The 21,018-nt window shown below is 46.5% G+C and overlaps 1 protein-coding gene across 2 annotated transcripts in view; it reads right to left on the bottom strand.

Annotated features, from left to right (window-relative positions):
- LMF1 (lipase maturation factor 1) overlaps positions 1–21,018 on the bottom strand; it is a 206,399-nt gene that overhangs the window by 184,749 nt on the left and 632 nt on the right. Inside the window, exon 2 of one of the 2 annotated variants that reach the window (XM_056338286.1) lies at positions 10,917–11,226. In XM_056338286.1, the coding sequence (XP_056194261.1) occupies positions 10,917–11,226 (310 nt within the window). Of the gene's footprint in view, positions 1–10,916; positions 11,227–21,018 lie in introns of those variants that run through there. The other variant, XM_056338287.1, reaches the window with a different exon arrangement.

Genomic DNA, 21,018 nt, shown 5'->3' with positions numbered 1-21,018 from the left:
TACAGAGAACAGCTAGTTTCCACCCTCTCTTCTGCTTTCACGCACCTGAAGATCTTCGTCTCCTTTCCCTGCTTTCCTTTCTCTCAATTAATCAAATTCAGCTCCTTCAGCTTTTCACTACCACTTTCTTCCCCACCACCGATGCTTGTGCATCTTCTCTGCCTGGCATGGGGCTGTAGCCACTTCCAGTGCAACGTGACAAAGACACAAGATGCTGGCTGACACCTCCCCAGCTCCAAGAGGTGGAAAACCTCATTCACTGCTGCCTTGCACACGACGGTCCTAAAAGTTACTGGTTTACGTGCCTCAAAGCTTGATATGTTGTGGCTCACCAAACAACTAAATTAAAGCTGTGAACATTTAGGACAAACAAACATCTTTCCAACGTGTATATATATGTACAGTACCTGGCACCTGGGGATCTATTTCCTCCACACACTGCTTCAAAACAAAGCAGCCAGTTGGCAAACATCACTTGCAAGAGACCAAGAGTCCATCAAAATGAGATGACAGAATTAGTCTAGTGCACCATTAATTTCAGAACATCATTAACGTAAAAGCGTGGGGGTAAGAAACATTTTTGACAGCTGGTTTCAGTTGCTGCCAAGCCTTTAGTATTGCACAGCGGTTGTGGGGGGAGGAAATAAGCTAGAATGGTAGTAAATGAAACCACTCGTCTGGTTTCTGGATTCACTTTATTGTGGTCACAGATCTCTAAAAACTGGGATTCTGTGCTCTGTAATTACAACATCCACAATTTAAATGGAAGGAGCAGGGATAACAAAACAAAAAAAGTGTGCTTGAGGATAAGGCTTACTCCACAGTTTGCACATGGTGCTGGGAAAGGTGCCTGAGCAGAGCTGGAGCCAAGCAGTGGACAAGGAATGGGACGGCCGCCCTCCTGGAGCAACGCCGGGCGCTCACACCCATGTCTCGTCCTGCACAGCCGCAACGCGGTCGGGCACCGCACCATGGCTCTGCCCGCAGCCGAGCAAGCGGCAGCTCCCAGGCAGCAAGCCATCGAAGCACCACTTTATTTTCCTCTTGCAAGGCAGGGAACCAAGCTTGGTTAAAAGACCAAATTTGAATCACCCAGCTAAGCCCCAGCACTCACCAACTGTTCTGTCCATGCTCATTTCCAAAGCTAAAAATCATTGCAAACCCTGGCTTATGCAACTGCAGAATTCGCAAAACTCAAGTGAAGTCTGCTTTGGTGAAATCCTTCCAGTGCCAAAACCAGATGGTGAAATGGCAGCCTCAGTAACCCTGCTCTGAGCTGCTCCTTAAGCTGGCTGCTGAGAACGGCAGCAGCAGCAGGGAGGCGACGGCAGCAGCACCGCAGCTCCCCTGCCCCGCTTTGCCCCACCGCAGCCCAGCAGGAGCCGCGCCAGGCTGCCCGACCTGCTGCAACCGCCGCATTTCCCTCGGAGAAACAAACTTGAAAAGCATGCACACTGCAAGTGGAAACAGACACTGATGAAAATAAAGGGGTCAGCATCAGCTTGGAGACATTCAAGCTCTAGAACAAGAGGTCAGTCCCACTACAGCATTTCGGCAGGCGGGCACGCACAGCAAGGCAGCCCAAAACGAGTACTGCGATCCTGCTTTTTCAGGACCAGCAGCAGAAAGGTTTTCTATTTCTGCTGCCAGCATGCTGGCAGGTAAAATTCCAGGAAAATGGCACTGCAGTAATTCCATTCCTTGATTTATTTTTTTTAAATACATTAATTGCATGAATTAATCTCTCTCCAAAGGCTGGCTCCCCACTGCCAACCACTTTGCAGACTCAGTGCGATTCTCCATGAAATGAAGAGGTCTGCAGCAAGGCTGCGGGTTTCAGTGAGAGCACAATCACTTCCTCTCCCCTAAGTGCATAAAGACATGAGTTACCCTAATGCAAGTTTCCACGTACTTTCTACCCCAGACCCTTTGCCCAAGAGAGCCCGCTTATTTTTGCAGTCACTTGCCCCCCCTTCTCCAGCTGCTGTTCACCCAGACAGACCTGGAACATTTCTCCAGTAACACGGCTCAGCCCTGCAAACAACTCTGGTTGTGCAGTAAGCCCAGCCCGGAGATGAGCCGGCACATCACTGCTAGCAAACACTGTTCTCAAGAATAAATTTTGGGATTAAGACCCTTAGGGAAGTTAGTAAACACAGATCCCACTACGGCTTGGACCCTTCCCTAAGCCCTGATTGCTTTTCAGCTCTACCAATCACTGTATTAACGTTCTTTCCAACCACAGCTGCTTGAGAAGTTAGACGAGTACAATAACATGAACATGTGCTGGACCAGACTGGGTGCATGAAGCTATTTGGCAAGTTACAGTTTAAAAACAAACAAAACAAAAAAATCATGAAAAAGCCATTATTCTTTCTTTTCCTAAATCTTTCAGCTGTGGAATCAATACCCAAGTCTACATGCTGGCTACAGCTGGCAATTAGATGTGCCAGATAATAAGCAATTAAAAAAATATTTGTCTTTGTCTCTGGCAAAGCCCTGTGGTACATCAGTCACTGCGTAGCCACGGCACCAACCACATCATCTTCTGATAATTACTTTGCTCTTATTTGCTTATTGGCTGTGATCTGCAGAAATGATTGGAAGGTAGAGACTGTTTGTGCTCAGGAAAAGGTGTGGTGTTCCTCATCTGTATACACAGCTCCCTGTGCAACAGCTTCACCCATATCCCATTCCAGTTGCCACTGACGTTTTAACATGGTGTTCCCGTGAAACCAAATTAGGGGAAGCAGGAAGGAGGTGAAAGAATATCGCTACGTGCCTTCTGCTGTGCTATCAAAGCATTATGCTCTACGACGTTAGGTCATTTTGTCAGGCTTTCTGCAAAGTAGCAGACACACCCCAATGCCTTTCTGTGCTTTCCTGATACTATGTACAGGTACCAGTCCCGATATTTAGACAGAATCGATTACTGGGATTAATGTGATAAAAGGTTATGAACCAGGAGTCAGAGGGCAATTCCACAGTGCATATTTAACAGTCGGAACATGTGCTGGGGCAGGAGGAGTGCTGGCCAGCAATGCGATGGTCATGGGAGCAGCAGCCAGCATCCCAACACCCACTGCGGTATGGACGTAACGCTACAGCCCCTGCACACACCTTAAGGGGACCCTCGGCACAATGCTGGTTTCTACTGTAGACAAAGACATCACCTCTCCTACATATGGTGAATTAATTTTTATAGGCCTCTGGATATCTTACAGCAGATTAAAAACAAAAAAAATCCTCCAAAGATGCTACTGTTAAGTAAGGCAAAGCCAGTAATTACAGTAAGTCAAAACAATACATGGAAGCAGCCAATGTAGAACATTTAAACTCCTCTTTAACTTCCCTCTTTTAAAACTTATTTACGTTTCTACAAGCATTCACATTATTCAGATGACACTAATCTCAGCGGCATTACTTGCTACAGAATCAATAGCCCCAGCAGTAACGCTGCCATCTCTGTGCTGCAGCTGCTCGAGAAACCCCCGCACACCATTTTACCAAAGCCCCTTCTCCTGTTTTTCGTATCGCGTTTCAATGGCAAGTTAGACTTGCCGTGGGTCAGTTCTTCTCCAGGAATGTATTCACAGAAGCAGGCAACAACCAGAGCCGGGGCATCCTGAGACACCACTGAAGCATCCCTTGGCAGCCCTTACAGCTTTTGGGAGCTCTTCTTCTACCACCAGCTCACACAGATCTTCTGAAACGTACAACATAGCTGGACCTGGCTTCTTCAGTCAGGTTCATCTCTGCCTGCCTTTTCAGACCTCTCCACGCTTACAGTCTAATGCACGTTTTTTGGAGCAGATGGGGCAGGAGCACACTCAAGGCTCCCTGCGCATCCTACAAGAAACTGTGTTCTTTGCTTCTATTTGCCCCTTTAAAAAAATCAGCCTAAATTAATGGCATACCACCCACTGACACCTGTATTTAACTCAACTGCCTCAACCAAGACAAATAACCTCACACTGCAGAGCACATTTACAGGTCTCGGGGGCTAGGGAAGGCCAGCCAGCTACGGCATCACCCTCCTCCTTCCCAGCCATGCCAGGCGAGTAGGTGGCATGGGGCTGGCCCCTCTCAAGGACTGCTGCTAAACCAAAAGCCAGCCTAGGGCAGGGAAGGGAAACCTTACACATGCTGCAGGGGGAAATGCTAAATTATTCATTTCTGACATCAGCGATGATTAAATTTTAATCTCTCAAACAAAAATATGGTTCTCATTAGCCTCATTAGTTCCCAGTTGTACTGCAAGGCAACAGTGTCACATGGTATTAATCTTTGTTTTCATTAATATGTCATATCAACTGCTCACGGCTGCTCACAGCATTCTTTGAAACCGATATGCTCTCTCTCTTCTATGCAAGTAGGAAGTGCCAAAAAGCAGCTTCCTCGACAGGAAGGATGACCCCCTGAGATCCTTCAACTTTTGGTTTACGTTTCTAGAGATAATCTTTTCTTTCTGGGGAAAGAGGGAGGGCAGTTCAGAGTAAAAGGGATGCAAGGCTGCAATCCACAATAACAAAGAAATTCCTGAGGTTTATTGCCAAGGCCAGGGCCAGATAAAGGAATAAGATATTCTAAGTTTTCTTGTTGTTGTTGTCATTGGGATATTTTGGAGAGCTAGAAAAATAAAGCCAGGTTGCAAAAAGGGTTCTCAGTAAGTGGGTTATTTGCAAAGCCCCTAGCAAACTTCAAGTGACTCCAATTTAGCATATGCATCAAGTTAATGCAATTCATCTAGAAGTCTAGATATTATTTTTTAAAATACACAAAATTGTACACTGGATTCAGGCACAGCATTAATTTTTGCTTGTGCTTCAAACTTTAATATCTGTAAAGCTGATATCAATTAAGTCTTACAATCCCTCAGCACAAGGTTGTATCACTTCCAGACAGGCAGATAAAGCAAGATACAGACTGACGGAAAGACCTTGCCAAGGTCACACAGTTAAGCCCAACACATCCATTCCTGCCCACACCATGAGGTCTCTCAGAACTTCCCAAGCAAACCAAGCATACTGATGAAACCCCAGGCACACAAGTTCCTATTGCCTACATGCACAGCTCCTGGTCTTTCAGAGCTTGCTTGGAGGCAGTCAAAAAGGTCTTACTGAATTAGCCATGCTACTTAATAAAACATGCGTTAGCTCAAATGCACCCGTGTGGATACATTAATTCACCCTTGATCTGTCTCTGGTCTGCTGGAAGCTCAAAGGGTGATTCTTCCATCTGTATGTTGTGCGTCAGACTAGGGCTCTCCTCGTCATAAAATGACTCTCTCTGGAAGTGCTGTGCCCTCGTCATAAGAGGGTCACAAACCAGTACACTTGAAAATGGGAATGATGTTTTGCCAAATCTAGCCACAATTCACACACTGGCTGTTTTACAAGCTGGCATAAGAAACTGAGAAGAGATCTGTCTCTAACCTTTACCAAATAGGATGACACTGGACAAAACCCCCAGTGCTTTAGACTGAAAAATCAAAGCTGTAGAATATAAAAGGAAAGAAAGTAGGGAAGAAGTCCATTTAATGGCTACTAATGCCCTCCTGGAGAGTGAAAACACAGCCCTGAGCATCTGATCAGCCCTTCAGCATTTAACGGACTTCAGCCTGAACCAGTCACCAGTTCATTCACTAGCACACAGAAGACTGTGATTAAAGTCCTGCATAGGTCAAATAGTTTTTAATAAGACATATAAGGCACAAAACCTCCATGACATACAAGTCTTTCTTCCTTCTCTGTTGTAAATGATCTTCTGAGGACAATAATGTAATTGCAATCAAATTAAATGCCTCAGAGACATGCTTTCAGGCCCTGCAGCATACCTGTCCCTCCAATAAGACCTTAATACTAAAGTTAAAAGCTATTAATAATGTTCAATCAGCTAAATATGAAAAACCACCAAGCATTTGGGGCCAGAAAGACAGAAGTACATCCTCCCCTCTGTGTTCTAGAAAAGCACTGCAGCATCTCCAACTTTTTGGAAACCACCTGGGCACACAGGCTTCGAAGGGCACACAAGCACAGCCCAGACGGCACTCGCCCCCAGTCCCCGGGGCTGTACGGCGGTAAAGTACTGTTCAGTTTCATATGCCTTGCAGGAAAAAAAGGTGTGCTGCTTAGTCTTATTTTACCCTAAATACCTGTTAGCAGTAGCCCCACCAACGTTTTCCACAAGGGAAGAACACACTGAAAAGAACGTTGTAGCCACTTCATGCTATAACATTTTATTTATTGGCTTGTTTAACCTACTCCCTTGAGCTCCTGTAACTCTACCAGAATCTTAGCCATGACAGAAAAAAAGGCAATAGGATTTAAAAAAACCACAATTCCAGCTTTTGTATCAAGCGCCTTACAAACTGTACTCTCTAACAGTGGGCAATATGCTTTGTAAAATGAAACAACATAATAACCAAGGGAAAGGAAGAGTTTTCAGTTGACATTTGAAAATGCCAGGGGGGGTGGTTCAGTGAGGAAACAACAGAAGAAGAAACAGGAGATCAGTGGCAGAGTAGTTTAAAAGTTTGTTTATATAAGAAAATGTAATAGCTCTCCGGAGACACCTTACTGTGGGATAAAAGTGATTTTATTCCAGAATTACAAATTCACTTTAGAAGTGCATTAGTTATTCTGGTACAAAAATGATTTAACTTCTGCCGGAATGCCTCTCCCGGAGAGCTTGTCCTAACAAAGGGCCCCTACTGCCGATGGTCCATTGCTGCAGACGTACAGCCCAGCAGAAACCATAGGGAATAAAACCACAAATGGAGGTTTCATGAGGTCACCTGCAACAAGTATTTTTACTTTTAAACAAAGGGGCAGCTTTCCCCATTCTTATTTAAATGCATGACAATCCATTATATTAATATTCAGAAGGGAGGAAGTGGGGAGGAAGGCAAGGCCATTTGTGTGGGACCTGTGGAGCTGCGCTGTTCTTCCAATGACCGAGCCTAGACAAGCAGGATTTGCAGTCTGCAAAATGGATGCTGAAGTATGAGGAACTCCCACAAAATCTTTTTAAGCATCTTTAGCTTCATTAAATAGCTTTCATTATACTCAAGTTGGGACTACCTTTTACTATTTCACTGAAATCAGCCATAGCCTGCAAAAATTACAAGAAAAATCAAGGTTAAAAGTTAATGTCATGATTAAGTGTTCACCCAGCCAACGGGCGAGACGTTAAACATTCTTTTGCACTGGCATATTTTTAGATTCTTGACAGTCTCCTACTTCAAGAGAAAAAGTTCAAAATGGCAGAGGAGGGATGGAAATCCAGTATTTTCAGACAGACACACTGAGCTTTTGATGCAAGTGTGGCACAATAATATGCGTGCCCCATGACCAAGAGAACGTGTCCAGGTTTGGTCTGAGCAGACCCTGAGTACCACAACTCTTTTGGGAACAGAGTGCTCAGAATTACAAAAGCTCCCTGGTACATTCCGCTTTCAAATTCAACAAAGGCAACCTTGGCACCGCATTTCACAGGTACCAAAATCAAGATGTTTTTCTCTGAAAGCTAGCCTAGTTCTGAGAACCACCAAAGTGCATCTTATTTCAGACAGCTCACCTGCTCTTTGGCAGAGCCAAGAGGAACTGGCAAAGTCAAGAATTCGGGGCCAGGACAACATCCTGGCCCCAGTTCTCAGGATTTTAGGTTACCGAAGTAATCCCTTATCCCGCAAAATCCATTACAAACAGCTCACATCAGCCTGTTCCAGGAGCAGCTTTCTTAAGGGTTGTAACACCCTCAAAGACCTTCAGCTGGTCCCTTGCCGAGCTGTCACAGCAGGCTCAGCTGTCCCCAGGCACAGTGTGGAGTGTCCCCTAGCTCACAGGTGGAGGCTGGCAGTACCAGGGCAGGCAGGCGACATGTCCTGCCCTTCAAAGGAGACAGTTTGCTCTTCTAAAGCTTCCTCTGACTCTGAGCCCTAGCCAGCTGGACAGCAGTTGAAAGACTCGCTCCTTCAGCAGCACCCACTATCTGGAGTCTCCAGCCCAAAACAAATAGAAACATTTAAAATTAAAATAGAAAAAGAAAAGGCGATAAAAGGAATAAATTGTTCCTCAGTGGCCTAAAGAAGAGAGCTCTATTCCTCCTTATCACTCCGTATCTTCCTCGAACTGGCTTCCCAGGCAACTACTGCAAAGGATTTTGCTGGATCGGGTCAGGCCGTGGGTCCGTGCCCGGCCCAGCCGTGCCAGCTCGCAGGAGTCTGTGCCTGCCGGCTGAAGAGGAGCTTTGAGAAAGGCTGTACAGTAACGACAAAACAATGCAGCCACAGGAGGAATTTCTTCCTCATTTCAGATGCCTTTTTGCTGAGCTATCTTGGTAACTCTGATGAGTGATGCCTGACAACACTGTCCTTTCCCCCTTTATAAGATCATCTGTGGTCTTCAACAGATGCTTTGGAGAAGAATCAGAACTCATCCAAACCTCTCAATCTGCCCAAATCTGAGAGTAAGACAAAGTTAACGGACCATCTAACCCCACCTACAAACCAGCATGTAAAGGGAGCTTTAAAGCCAGCCTTAGTTTTAAGGACAATGCTGCCACCCATCCACCCACCATCAACAGCAGAATTCATGAGACTTCTGGTACTCTCAGCTCATCCCTCATACCACCACCATTCCCTGAAGGATGGTGAGAAATGAGTTAATCCCCTCCCTTGCTTTTTCCCTGTTTACTTGCAGTGTCACACTGTACGCACATTGAATGTCACACTGTATGCACAATAATAATACGGTATGACCACCCAGTGACCCATTTCAGAGGATCTAATGAAAAATGCAGCCACAGCTGAATGAACTGTACTGCTGGGTTGCTTTGATTCTCTTCCCCCACCCCTTTACAAGAAGGACCTAATTTCCTGTTTAATATATTTGATGCCACAATGGAGGAGAAATGAAGTTGAGGCAACGCCTCCTATCCCCCCCTCTTTTCTCTTACCCCTTCTGCAGAAGAACCTGACCCATTCCTTTGGTGTGTTATTGCTGTGTACCAGGAGTCACCTGTCTGTGCCAGAGTAAATTTTAAACTACTAGCAGAGTAGGAAAAAACACAGCCTTATCTCAAATATCAAGAGTCAATTCCTTTCAACCACAGCATCCACAAAAGGCAAACTCTGGGCTCTGCTTGCATTCCTGCTGGCCAGCTCATTGCCTTCAGAGCTGCAAAGAGACCCAACACTTGGCCGTGAGCTTCTAACCCTGCTCAGGAAGAGGCGTTTGGACATGGTCTGCTGGACACTGGTGGTGGCTCGGTGCAGCCGTGGAAGAAGGCTCCCCTCCCTCTACCTGACCCTTTGCTTCTCCCTTGAAGACTTGAAAGATGACAGAACAGCCACTCAGAGCTCAACGGGCACAACCGGATTTCTTCTGGCAAAACCTCAAGAGTTCTGCAGACCGTCACCCCTCCAGCACCAGCAGAGAAGACATCACACCTCTGCCTTCAGTCTGTCCGTACCAGGAAAAGCAACTGAGAGCAGAGGACCAGCACAGAACATGACACAGAGAACACATTTCCAGCTAGCCCTCTTTAAAATCAAAACTGTAACAACATTGTAGCACCACTATAGCACCAGCACACTGAGCACTCCAGAGTGCCCCGTGGGCACTAACGAAGACAGTCTGCCATGCTAATGTCTTGGTACACTACTCCAGGAGCAAGCCAGATCAAACCTTCAGCCCCAAGAGTCACTGCAGGTCCAGCTTCCAGCTACAAAACCTCCGGAGCTTGAGGGGGAGGTTGTTAGGGTTCCATCCCACCCACCCCCTGCCCCAAAGAGAAACACAAACAGAAGGAAGTCCAGGAACACATCCAGATTTTGCTGCTACAATGACACAAGCTCCTGTATCTCTGGAAGTGAGAGCAGGACTATGCTTGAATTCTTGCCCTGTAACATAAAACATCTAGAAAAATAGATGAGCGATTTTGGAATAACTTGGGAACTGGCAATGGAAAACTATCCACCAAGTTATTTTTAAAATTTTGTGGCTTTGTTTCATAGCCTTAAGTTCATGCTGAGTTAAGAACTCAGAGAATAGAGCTTTTCAGAAAACTAAAGCTGTTATCCTTCACCCACTTACATACCATCTGGAGTAGGATAGGAATGAATGGGACTGGACAAGATGCAAGTCTGCCCAAGTGCATGCAAATCCTTAAAATTAAATTCACTGAGCCCATCTATGGGGAAGCTGTCCTTGTCATGTGTCGTAGAGCCAGAAGATTTGGGAAGAACATCCCAGTGACACAGCTTATCATGTTCATAGCTTGGGCACCTCTTCACGGTATAGCCTTTTACCTCCCCAAAGTTACCACACCATCTCGGCTACAGGGAAGAGAGGTACTTGAAGAGGTGAACTAATGAAATTTGGGGTTCTAAGGGCCCATCCTCTTTTAGCCAATGTGTTTGGGGTCCTAACACGTGTGAGGACCACCTAAAGCCTTTCCTTTTGCATCACAGCTTTTCCCTGCAGCAAGGCAATATGCAGTCGCTACTTTTCCTTTATTTTTTCCCCACCGGTTTCATGTACTTATCTTGAGTGTTTCAGCTCTCTTCTGGATAGAACTGAAAATTGAGAAACTATCTCAAAGGTAATTATTAGGGGGGTTCCCTTGCGACAGCCATGAGGGAAAGTACTCCACAGCAGGGACCGTGTGTAGCATGGCATGTTATGCAGCCAATTTGCCTCTCAGAGAGGACAAAAGAAATCAGGGCAGATATACCAGGTAAAAGAGAGAGCTGGGGCATGCCCATACTTCATTTCTGCCAAATGCTTTCCTTCTCACATTCTTACATCGTTCCTTACCAGAGTACCAACCTCAAATGGTGACAGAAAGTCAATGTGTACAATGAACAGCAAGAGATTACAGAGAAAAACAAAATAGGGAGATTGTTAACCTACCAGATCTGTCCAACATTGACCAACGAGAGGTAGAGAACCCACAGGGCAGACATGAGGACCATGTTTGCACATCCAGTTATCAATACAAAGGCTGAAGTTGCCAGGCCAAAGAGGGAGAGGTAGTCCAAGGTGCTGTCCATGTCTGACCAATCCAGAAACCAGATGATTGTTGGCGCATAGCTCAGAGCATCCAGGTTTATCTTCCCTTTGAAATACTTTTTGACATTCTGCAGGTACAGTTTAGAAGGGAGCAGCCCCTTCTCCCCTATTAGCTGCTTGTTTTGATGATACGCCACCAGGAATGCCACAACTAGAGGAAAACAAGGAGAGGGGAAACAGTATTAGAAATCATCCAGGCAGAAGTTACGTATTTTGAGTTCAGAGTTACAGAAGTATATTCATGCCTCAGAAAGGAATTTATTCACAAGCCCTCATCTTCATTAAAATACAACACAGTCATTTCTATTAACCATGATGCAGAAGGCAGAGGAATTCTATAAATACGGTCTCTGCCTTCACACCAGGAAATGGCACAGAGTCTGTTTTAAGATAATTTTCTCCTCAACAGCTGTAAGGGACATGCCACTTGCTTCAGGCACACTCAACAATGCACTTCTGGGAAAAGCTCCCTGTAACAGAGAGCCCTGACCCAATGCTGAAACAAAAGGCGCAGCCCAGCTCTGCCAGACTCTGCGTGACCCTAGGTTAGTCACATCAGCTATTCATCTCCTAATGCAGATGAGGAAAACAGCTTAATTGCACTGCGGAGCACGAGGGAAAGTAACACATTAATTTCAAGGCTTTCGGACAGAATATCCTTTCTACAAAAAGCATTTGGAAAGGGGACACCGGGAAGCCCTCAGCTCCCGCACAGATACCGTGGAGCATGGCTGAAGCAGCCAGAAGAGCACATACAACTGCCTTCAGCTCTGCAGCAGCAAAGACACAGTTGTACTTTCTGACCCTTGGTATTTCAGTTTCACAAAACATTTTGCAGTGTCAATAGACTACAGCTCCAGCATGGATTTTGTTATTGATGGTGATTTACAATGTCTGCTGCTCCCAGTATAAATAACCCACACAGACTGACAGCAAACTGTGCCTGCAAGGTTACGCTTTGGCTTCATTTTCACATAAACACTATCTGTGCGTCTATCAAGCACTGGAAGTTTATCCATATATTGAAAACACTTAATATTTCAAAATATTGATAACAAGACAGCTAACTCACACACTATTAAAGAGGCATTCAAAGGACACCTGAATTCTTTTGGCAGCGTGATGGTTAACGGTTATCCACTGCAACTGCAAAAGACAGCAGTTATGCTATGAGTTGGCCTTCTGGATCCTCTCACATCCTGGTATGTTGGAAATATAAAGTCTTAATATTTTCCTGTCCTCTAAATTGCTACTTTTTATATGTCACTATAGCTCTCTCATTTATAGTGTCTATGCTCTTACACTGGACAATCTTAGAACAGCCAGATGCTTTTTTTAACAGCACATAAGCAATTTAATTACAGATTACAGACCTAGAATTTGATGTTCTACAGAGAAAGTTGGTCAGTTTCTAGGGATTATCTCATATTTTAGGAATCTCCTCCAGTTACCAGTTTGCAGTTTGTAACTGCAGTAATCTCCTTTTCTCAGAAAAAAAAAATTATGAAGGCCAACATTTCCTGATTAGGCTCCATCCCTTTTGCTCCCAGCAGCTAACTTACCCATCTTTCAAACATTATCCAAACACCAGCCACGTCACACACAGCAACACCAGAGGTCTTGCAAAAGGCCAGTTTGTTTCCCCCCAGTCCTCCCTGGTTAATGATCAAATCTGTTTCCTTCCTTATCTGAATACTGTCATTCTGCAAACAAGAATTCTGGTGTTCATCTGGTTGGTGTCTCTCACTGGGAATGCTGGTGGAAAGTCTGTGTGAAACTATACCCCAGTTCAGGCCCGGATTCCCATTTCTTTGAAGTTTGACTAGCAATCAAATGTCTGCAGCCCCAGGGAATAGAAATAAATGTCCCATTCCCCCCAGACACATACAAAGGTCTCCAGTGGATTTCAGTTAATCCACTTAACACTTACTCCATCTCTTTGCACACGCTGTGTATTTTGCTCTTATTTGAAAAACCACTAAACCTCACAATCCAACGCGAATCGGAGGTCACTGGGAGGGGTTCCCATTGATTTCAACAGACCCTGAATCACAGCACTAACACAATAAAGTTGGGGGTTTAATTGGCTGCATCTCTTCCCATTTGTCTTTTGTACAGCGAAGGATTTTACAAACTAATAAAAGACATGCAGAATATTTACTCAGTTATGGATGGGGGAGGGAGGGGACAAGAGAAAAACTGATCACAACACTAAAGAATCAGTTTTGGACCGCAAATTAAGTGTTTTATATTTTAGAGTAGTCATATTTTTCTACCAACACAACTGTGTAATCAGAAAGCCTGACACGTGAAACTGGCAGAAATATAATGCTTGGGAGCCTCAGACAACTTAATATCTTCATTTTTGGTTTAAAAAAACCCAAAAAACAAAAAGCAACTCTGCCTTAAAACTCCATGGCTTGATTTCCCTTGATTAGCACTGCAATTTGCTGCACAGTTTTCCAAAAGTGCTAATCAAATTCACCTCTAAATGCTATAGAAATTGCTGCCCCCAACCCGTAACTGCTAAGCAGGTTTTTTTTTTCTAAAAAAATCTAAATTAGACCCCTGCACAGTATGCAAGATAAACAAGGAAAGGGTAAATTAGGAGAAACAAACTATAGCAATTGCAGAAAAGTACACATTGTATGTACAAAATACTGCACAGCCTTTTTAAGTCTGAAAGCAGCAAGGACTGCATTATAGGCTGGCATGAACTGAACATCTAAAGATTTCCCAGTTTGGGCTCCAAAGTGGTTTTCTCCCGGAACATCAATCTCTCACAAGACGCTGCACTGCTGATATTTCACCCATTACCATTTCACAACTAAATCCCACCGGCAACAGCCCTGCTTTATGAAGAACTCATCTAACCCAAAGAAATCCTGACCGTTTCACCTAGGTTTGGATCCAGCACCCTCTCAGGCCATGGGGGCCAGTCCAAGCGCTGGTGATCGCTCGCTCACACTGGGCAGCCTTCCCGAGATGTGCTGCTCCATCCTGGACCCAGCTCCCCCTCCTGGACACTGCCCAAGCTGAGCTGCCGTCTCCACCACGCCATGCTCCCTCTCCACTCACCTCCAGCATCTTTTGGAGCACCTTTGAAGGGCACATCCCTAAGGCAGCACCCACTTCTCAGGCCCCCCCCACCAAATCATCCAGATCTACCCTCCCAAGGCACCAGCTAAGCCTTCAGGAAGCTTCACCCTGTAGGCAGCAGTTCCTGTGTTACCAGCAACTGAAGACAGATTCTGCAAAGGATTTCAGCAACACAGGAGATGCACAGATCCAGGGGAAAAAAAGGGAAGTTATTTATCAGCTTGTCATTGCTTCCTCTCCCTGAACCCCTCTCAAGAAACGGTATCCTTAAATTGACTGTAACACAGACCCTGCTCCCTCCTCCACGAACCTTCCCTTTGACCTTTGCTTAGTTTGATGGGGGGAGACGTTTTTGCCCCCCAAAGCCTGTGTTTTTCTTCTTCTTCCTTAACCCCTATTCTGAAACCTGGCTCCCTTTGGCCTTGTATTTGGGGTTTTTCCACTCTACATCTTCCCACTCCCTCCAGGTAAACATGGTCAAACAAGTTTGCTTCCACCTCGGGCACTGGCTGGCATGCTCGCTGCACTGCCAGAGCATGGGGCAAGGTTAACAGCTCCTCTTGTTTGTCCTGTACCTTCCTCCTGGCAAGATAGTGGCAAAGCAGTTCCATTACATGAACCAGTTAGTAAGTCAGCCTATGCTGGGGGGAGCCAACCTACACAGCATGCTTCATTCAACCATGCCACGGGGCCCAAGGCAGGGATGGAGTCTGCCCAAGCAACGGCACTGCATCTGCCTTAGCCTCTCCAAATGCTTCTGTAAAGCTGTGCCCTTGGGTGTCCGCAAGGCTCATGCCAGCCCAGAGATGTTCCTATCTCTGGCAGAAAAGAGAGAAGGGTCCTACCCACAGGGATGCTGAAATGGCAAAAGAGAGTCTGAGTGGGCAGCCACTGGGCACTGCTGTTAGCCAGGCAAGTGGGCAGCGTCTCTGCCACCAACTGAGCTGCACGACTCTACATCCTGCTCAGAAGTTGCCTTCCTCCTCAGCAAACCTGACTCTGGGATTTGCAAACTTTGGGCAATGCATTCATCAGCATCTCCTGTCAGTTCAGGATTTATTTTTCCACCAAGAACAGCAAACACTTGCATTCCTGCGCACCAAGCAACTTGCCCCCACCAGCTCCTGAGTTACCTCCAGCTCAGGCACGCACTGCACTGAGGAGTCCACAGCAGATTCCCCCAGGATGGAGTGAGATGATGCAGGGCCTGATCCGGAGTCACCCTCTCCTTCCAGCCCCCTTAAGCAGGCCAGACCCCACAGAGTGACTCTCACTTTCTGGTACCAACTTACCAAATGAGAACATAACTGAGAAAGGCACTTTTTCAGAGTTCAGAATATGCTTTGCTGAGCAGGACGCAGAAGCCGATGTTTGCCTGCAGCTATCCTTTCCAGCATTGCAGATGGAATGATGTGAGGCCACAGCTGGGCTCCTAACCCTGGGACATGCCCTGCAGCTCCCTGCACAGCTCTGCACACCTCCAAGTCTCCAGACCCAGCATAAAACCCCATCACTCTGTCCGTCACCCCTGCGACTGCCTGGACTTTTTTGAAGTTCTTCTTGAATTTGGGTGTTTTCAGCCCCTGCCAGTCTCCCCTGCTCCACCTGAAGCACTCTGCCATTCTTCAGACTATTTGCTCCTTTGTGGATTGAAAAAACTGAGCCTCCTGTGACTCTGGTGCTCCCTCCCACTCAGGAGGCAGACGGAGCCTTTGACAGCTCACATGGGAGCATGCTCCTCTACCTGCTGCGAGCTGATCTTTACATAAGTAAGACATGTAAATTGTCATCAACTGCTAATAGACCTTCACTACTTATTCTCACCTCAGAAGGTGCTTTACTGTACTTTTCCATTAACTTCCCCCCCCTCCACCTTCTTCCCCTCCCAGCCGCCTCTCTCCTCCCAAACTGAACGCGTTCCTTGTTCAAACCCACATGCTACCAATAAACACAACCCAAGCGTGCAACACAAGAGTCACCCATCTGAAATTATTTGGTCTATCCATATTGCCCTGTCACCCCAGTTCCTTTCCCTTGGTCCAGGCTCAGCCTGTCATGGTAGGAGAATGAGAGAATCCCATTCTTCATGCTCTGTAAAGATTTAAAGACGTGAAATCCAAAACTTTCCGGTCATATGGCTTTCTCTCTCCCCCCATTAAAAGAAGTCTTAACTTTTACTTAAAGCCCAAACCACAAGAAGAAATGAACCAAGAGCAAAGAGCTTTGCATGAAAACCAAACTACATTTTGCACACACACAAAAATTCTGCCTGGAGCTATATATCAAGTGCACCTTTGACCCAACACGGCGTTCAAAAAGGCCCTATGTTGGATGCTGGCAAGCTGAGGCTGTACTACTGAAAAGAAGAAGGGGGAGAATATTCATGGTATTTTCATTATTATCAGAGAAATGAATCAACTAAGTTTTCAATTGATAAATTCCCCTGCAAAGTTTTGCAACACAGAAGAAACAACACCATAGCACTGAGCAAAGAGCCAAGGTGAAACCAAGCACCCCCTTTTCATCGTGCAACCTTACAGCCACAAATAAACACACAACAAAGCAGTCTGTTCTTACCACTTTTTTGTTTTACTGCCATCCACAGCAAAGCTCAAGACTTTAGGGTTGTTGCTTTGGGGGCTTTTTAAGTGCTTATCTCCCCATTGCCTCTTTGTTTGAAATAACATGAAAGCAAATAGAAAGGCTGGGCTGTGGCACTGCTGAAAAGCTTCCCTGTAGGACCCAGGTTGTTCAAAAGCACACCAGTGGGCAGTTCAGCCTGCAGCTGGAGGATGACCTGAGATCCCTCTGCTCTGGACATGCAGCAAACTGGGAGATAAGATTCCTCCTCGGTTCTTTTACCATTTCCCTTAAACTATCACTGCTTGCTATGAACTTATCTTCCCACAGTGAAAGTGCTTTGTTCGGGACCAAACGCAGTTCTGTCTCACATGGCTCTTTCGTGCAGAGTTAACCGGAGGGCACGTAGCTTACTAAGAGGACACAGTGCTAAAGTACTGCTGTTGCTGTACAGCCTTGCTAACAAGCACTGCGCTGAAATAAAACCTTTCAGTGCAGAAAAAGCATCAGAAGATGTACTATAATCCTGACTAGGCAAGCTGAAAGCTACCAGGAGCCTTCTAATGTAACTGAGGAAAAAGAAAGGGGAAAGCAGGGGAGATGGCAGAGAGAAAGAGAGGAGGAAGGACACCAGGGAGAGGCAGGAACCTACAGGAAGCCAAACCCCCCCCCCCCAAGAAGGCTTTAGATTTCAGAATTAGGAAGAAGTAGCATGAACCTCCCGTAGCTCTAGCTCTGGGAAAGAAAATACTACTACTATTAAACAATACATAAGGAGAAGGAAGATAAACTGGATTTAAATAATAGCTTTTATTTCAAAGCACTCTACAGAGCCTGGCTGAAATTTGGAAGGGTGGTATCTAATTACTTAAACTTTTACATCTGGAATCTGATGATAGTAATCATCTGAAAAGGACACTTAACTATGATTTAGAAGGAGGGTGAAGGGAGCAAATAAAGCACATTTGCTGTCAAGAGCTTTGGGACCAGCTATCTACCTGTAACACCGCTTCCAACAAGACCTTCTGCGTTGACAAAATGTTAATCCCTGCCATAAAGAACAAATACACAGCGCCAGACCAGGACAGAAAACCTTCATATCTCAAAACTGCATTTCTCCAAACCTTCCTGCCCCTTGAATTATTGTGTTAGAGACTGCAGGGAGCCACTGAGGTACAGGCTGAAATGGTGGAAGCCTGTGAGACAAGTCTCTTCAAGTGGCACACCAGTAGCTTATGATAATGCCTCCACAGAAACAGAGAGAGGGGTGTGGGCAGCAGAGCACAGGATAAGACCTGCACGAGTGTTCCCTTCCTCAGTGTTCAGGGTTGGATCCTGTGTTACTTCACACTACCCTCCTCTAGAAGGGTTTTACCACTTGGTCTGCTCACACTTACTTGGTCAAGCAGAGAATGAGGTCCCAGATCCAAAAATATCTCTGAGGGCTGTCGCTTATAAGAACGTAAGCGTCACAGAATCTACAAGTGCACAGTGCTAGCTACTATTAAAACCCAAATTGCGCAGACAGGTGTTTCATTTACCTGAGTGCTCAGCTGGGAGGGCCCCACTGGCACAGCCCTGCTGCAAAGAGCAAACCTCACTGAGTATTTTCAGCTTGGCACTTTCCCCTTCCCTCCCATTCCTGCCAGCAGCTGGTGGGTTTGGTCACTGACCTCCACAAATCATCCCACCCTTTCCCACCTTCGCATCTCTAACCTGCCTCTCAGACAACAGCTGCTTTGCCAGGGACTTCCCAGGCTCTGGCTGCTTCTGGAAACCCCCTTCAAAAAACAGAACAGGAGAGCTGTTACAACCAAAGGGGGTGGGGGGGAAGGCAGGGCACACAGGACACTTCACACCTGCCTTGCTCTGCCTGTTGTCCTTCTGCCCGAGAAGATCCAAAGGGAAAGCATCTCCCCAGCTCACCTCAGGCAATGAAACAGTCACTCAAGTGGAGCAGGGGGCAGGAAGGAGGTGACAGGGCCCCAGATCATGCTTAGTGATTCTGCCCCCCACCTCAGCATCACTGTACACCCTAAATCCATGCTTCTCTCCACCCCATCCATAGGGTCCTTTACTCTCCCACCCCTCCCTTTCCACCCAGGAGGGAGAACAAGCTCTCAGCTCACACAGCTGCACTAACAGGCAGGAGCTACAATCACCAGGGTGTGACTGCTTCCCTGATACTTTCACACAAGATCCCCCCGCAAAGGATCTGTTGCTTAATATGGCAGGAATGAAAGGGTTACATTTAAAAGGGTGAAATGAAAGAAGAGGGAAAAACATCCCACAACTGAAGAATGTCAATCTGTCACAACTGCATCAACCATTTCCTCAGCAAGTCTGAGACTCGGCGTGTGCAGAATCGCCGTGTCTGGGAAAAAAATAATCTGTCAGAGTAAATGGTTCCATCTTCAGAAAAGAGCTTGGAAGAGCAGCTTGGCACACAGGCTTTAAACTGTTCTCTGCTGTTTCTGAACCCAGACTCTCAGAATAGATCAAAAGGCAGCCACCCTTCCTTCAAGAGCACCCCATCCCAACAGCCGTGTCATGGTTTTGCAGCCTTTGACAGGGGAATCTGCCTGTTCACAACCTCTCCATCTCAGACACACCAATCAGTTTCCACCCCACAAATGCTTGGGCTGCAGCCTGCACAGCATCTCCCCTGAGTTCAGATCAGAGCTGGAGCCCTGACACCGCTGCAAGTGGTAGCCCGAAGCTCGAATTTGACCTGTCTCAAACCTGGCCCAGGTTTCTGGCTTTGGGTTGTTTGGCTCTTACTCAAGGGCAGAAATCACTGTCACCTGACTGCAACCAAGCAGAAGGTGCACAACGAGCAGGTAAACTTTTCCTCTCTTGCACCTCTTCCATTACAAAGGACAGAACCATCCTCCTACCCTGTTCCTTCCAGCTCTGGTACCCAAAAGCCTTCCTCTGAGGCTGCCTCTCTCAAAAAGGTTTCCTCACTCTGGACTGCAGCAGCTTTTCAAGGTCTTCTCCCCGCTTCTGTCACATCCATGTATTCTCATTCCACTCTCCTATCTGGAAGGGTGCAGAGTCCAGTTCTCCCTCTTTTCTGTCATCCTGCTTTCACTCACCAACCTGCAATCTCAGCTTCATCCTCTGGCTTATGCATCCTCATTCTCCCTTTCTCCCTGCAGCCTGTAGGTTTCAATCATGTCCATGCTGTAACTCACCTGACCCCAATCAGACACTTGCTCCTCACCTCCTACTGCTCTCATCATCTCCAATCAGATCTCCCACTCACCTGAAGGTCCCATACATTATATGCTGGACTCACTCTTTGCCCTCCTCTGCCTCATCACCCCCTTCCCAACTCCTAACCCTCCAGACACTGCCTGCTCCCTTCCCATGGAACACACTACCACCCTACAGAACAGCATTTGGTCCCAGACATGGCATATTTATAACCCCAAATCCACGATCAGAAAGCAGCGGCCTCCACCGAACACACAGCAGAGAACGCTAATCAGTTTTTCATAAGGAAACTGCAAACCGAGCTACGGGAAACTCAGCAGTCTGGATTTACACACGGGGGAATATCAGAATCGCTTTCATTTTGACTGAAAGAGTCATAACCCCGCATTTCACCGAGAGCTGAAACCAAACTAGAAACAGAGCACGTGTCAAACACATACAAAACTACAGCTTCTGCATGGTTTTGATGCAAAATAATCTAAGCAGGCTGGCAGCCTACAAATTCTAACGATTTTGTGGACAAATCTGGGGCAAGTTTAGAATTTGTAACGTAGCGTGTTACATGTCAGTTTAGGTTTCACTGTGAATATTTTTGAAGTGGAGCACCAGTGGGCTCCGAGCACGGCTCGCAGTGGCACTTGCCAAAGCGGGAACCAAACAAGCACAGCCAAGGTTGGGAACTAGTTTCCCCATCACCCGTCTTAAGGTCATGGCGATTCTAGGGCCCAGCTGGTAGTGTTGGCACACAAGGATGTCATCTCCCAGGTGAAGCTGAAGACCTGCTTCTGCGTAAGACAGTGAGCTCCTCTGGGGCACAGTTAGCTCAGTCTACCTGGATGAAAAAGGCTGGCCAGCCCTGCCGACAGGCACCAGCCTCCTGGTGGGAGCAAACTCCCCATCCAGCTCCACCACCGTGGAAGCTCCACCACCACCACCCCCAAATCCATCAGCCACAGGGTCCCCGTCCCACCAGCACAGAGAGAGCTGGAAACACGAGGCTCTTCCCATTTCACATCCCAGCTGTCCCCTCGAGCTCTGCATCCGC

Source organism: Falco biarmicus, chromosome 4 (genome assembly GCF_023638135.1).
Source record: "Falco biarmicus isolate bFalBia1 chromosome 4, bFalBia1.pri, whole genome shotgun sequence".
NCBI classification, from domain to species: domain Eukaryota; kingdom Metazoa; phylum Chordata; class Aves; order Falconiformes; family Falconidae; genus Falco; species Falco biarmicus.
This window is presented reverse-complemented; position numbering and strand designations above follow the sequence as displayed.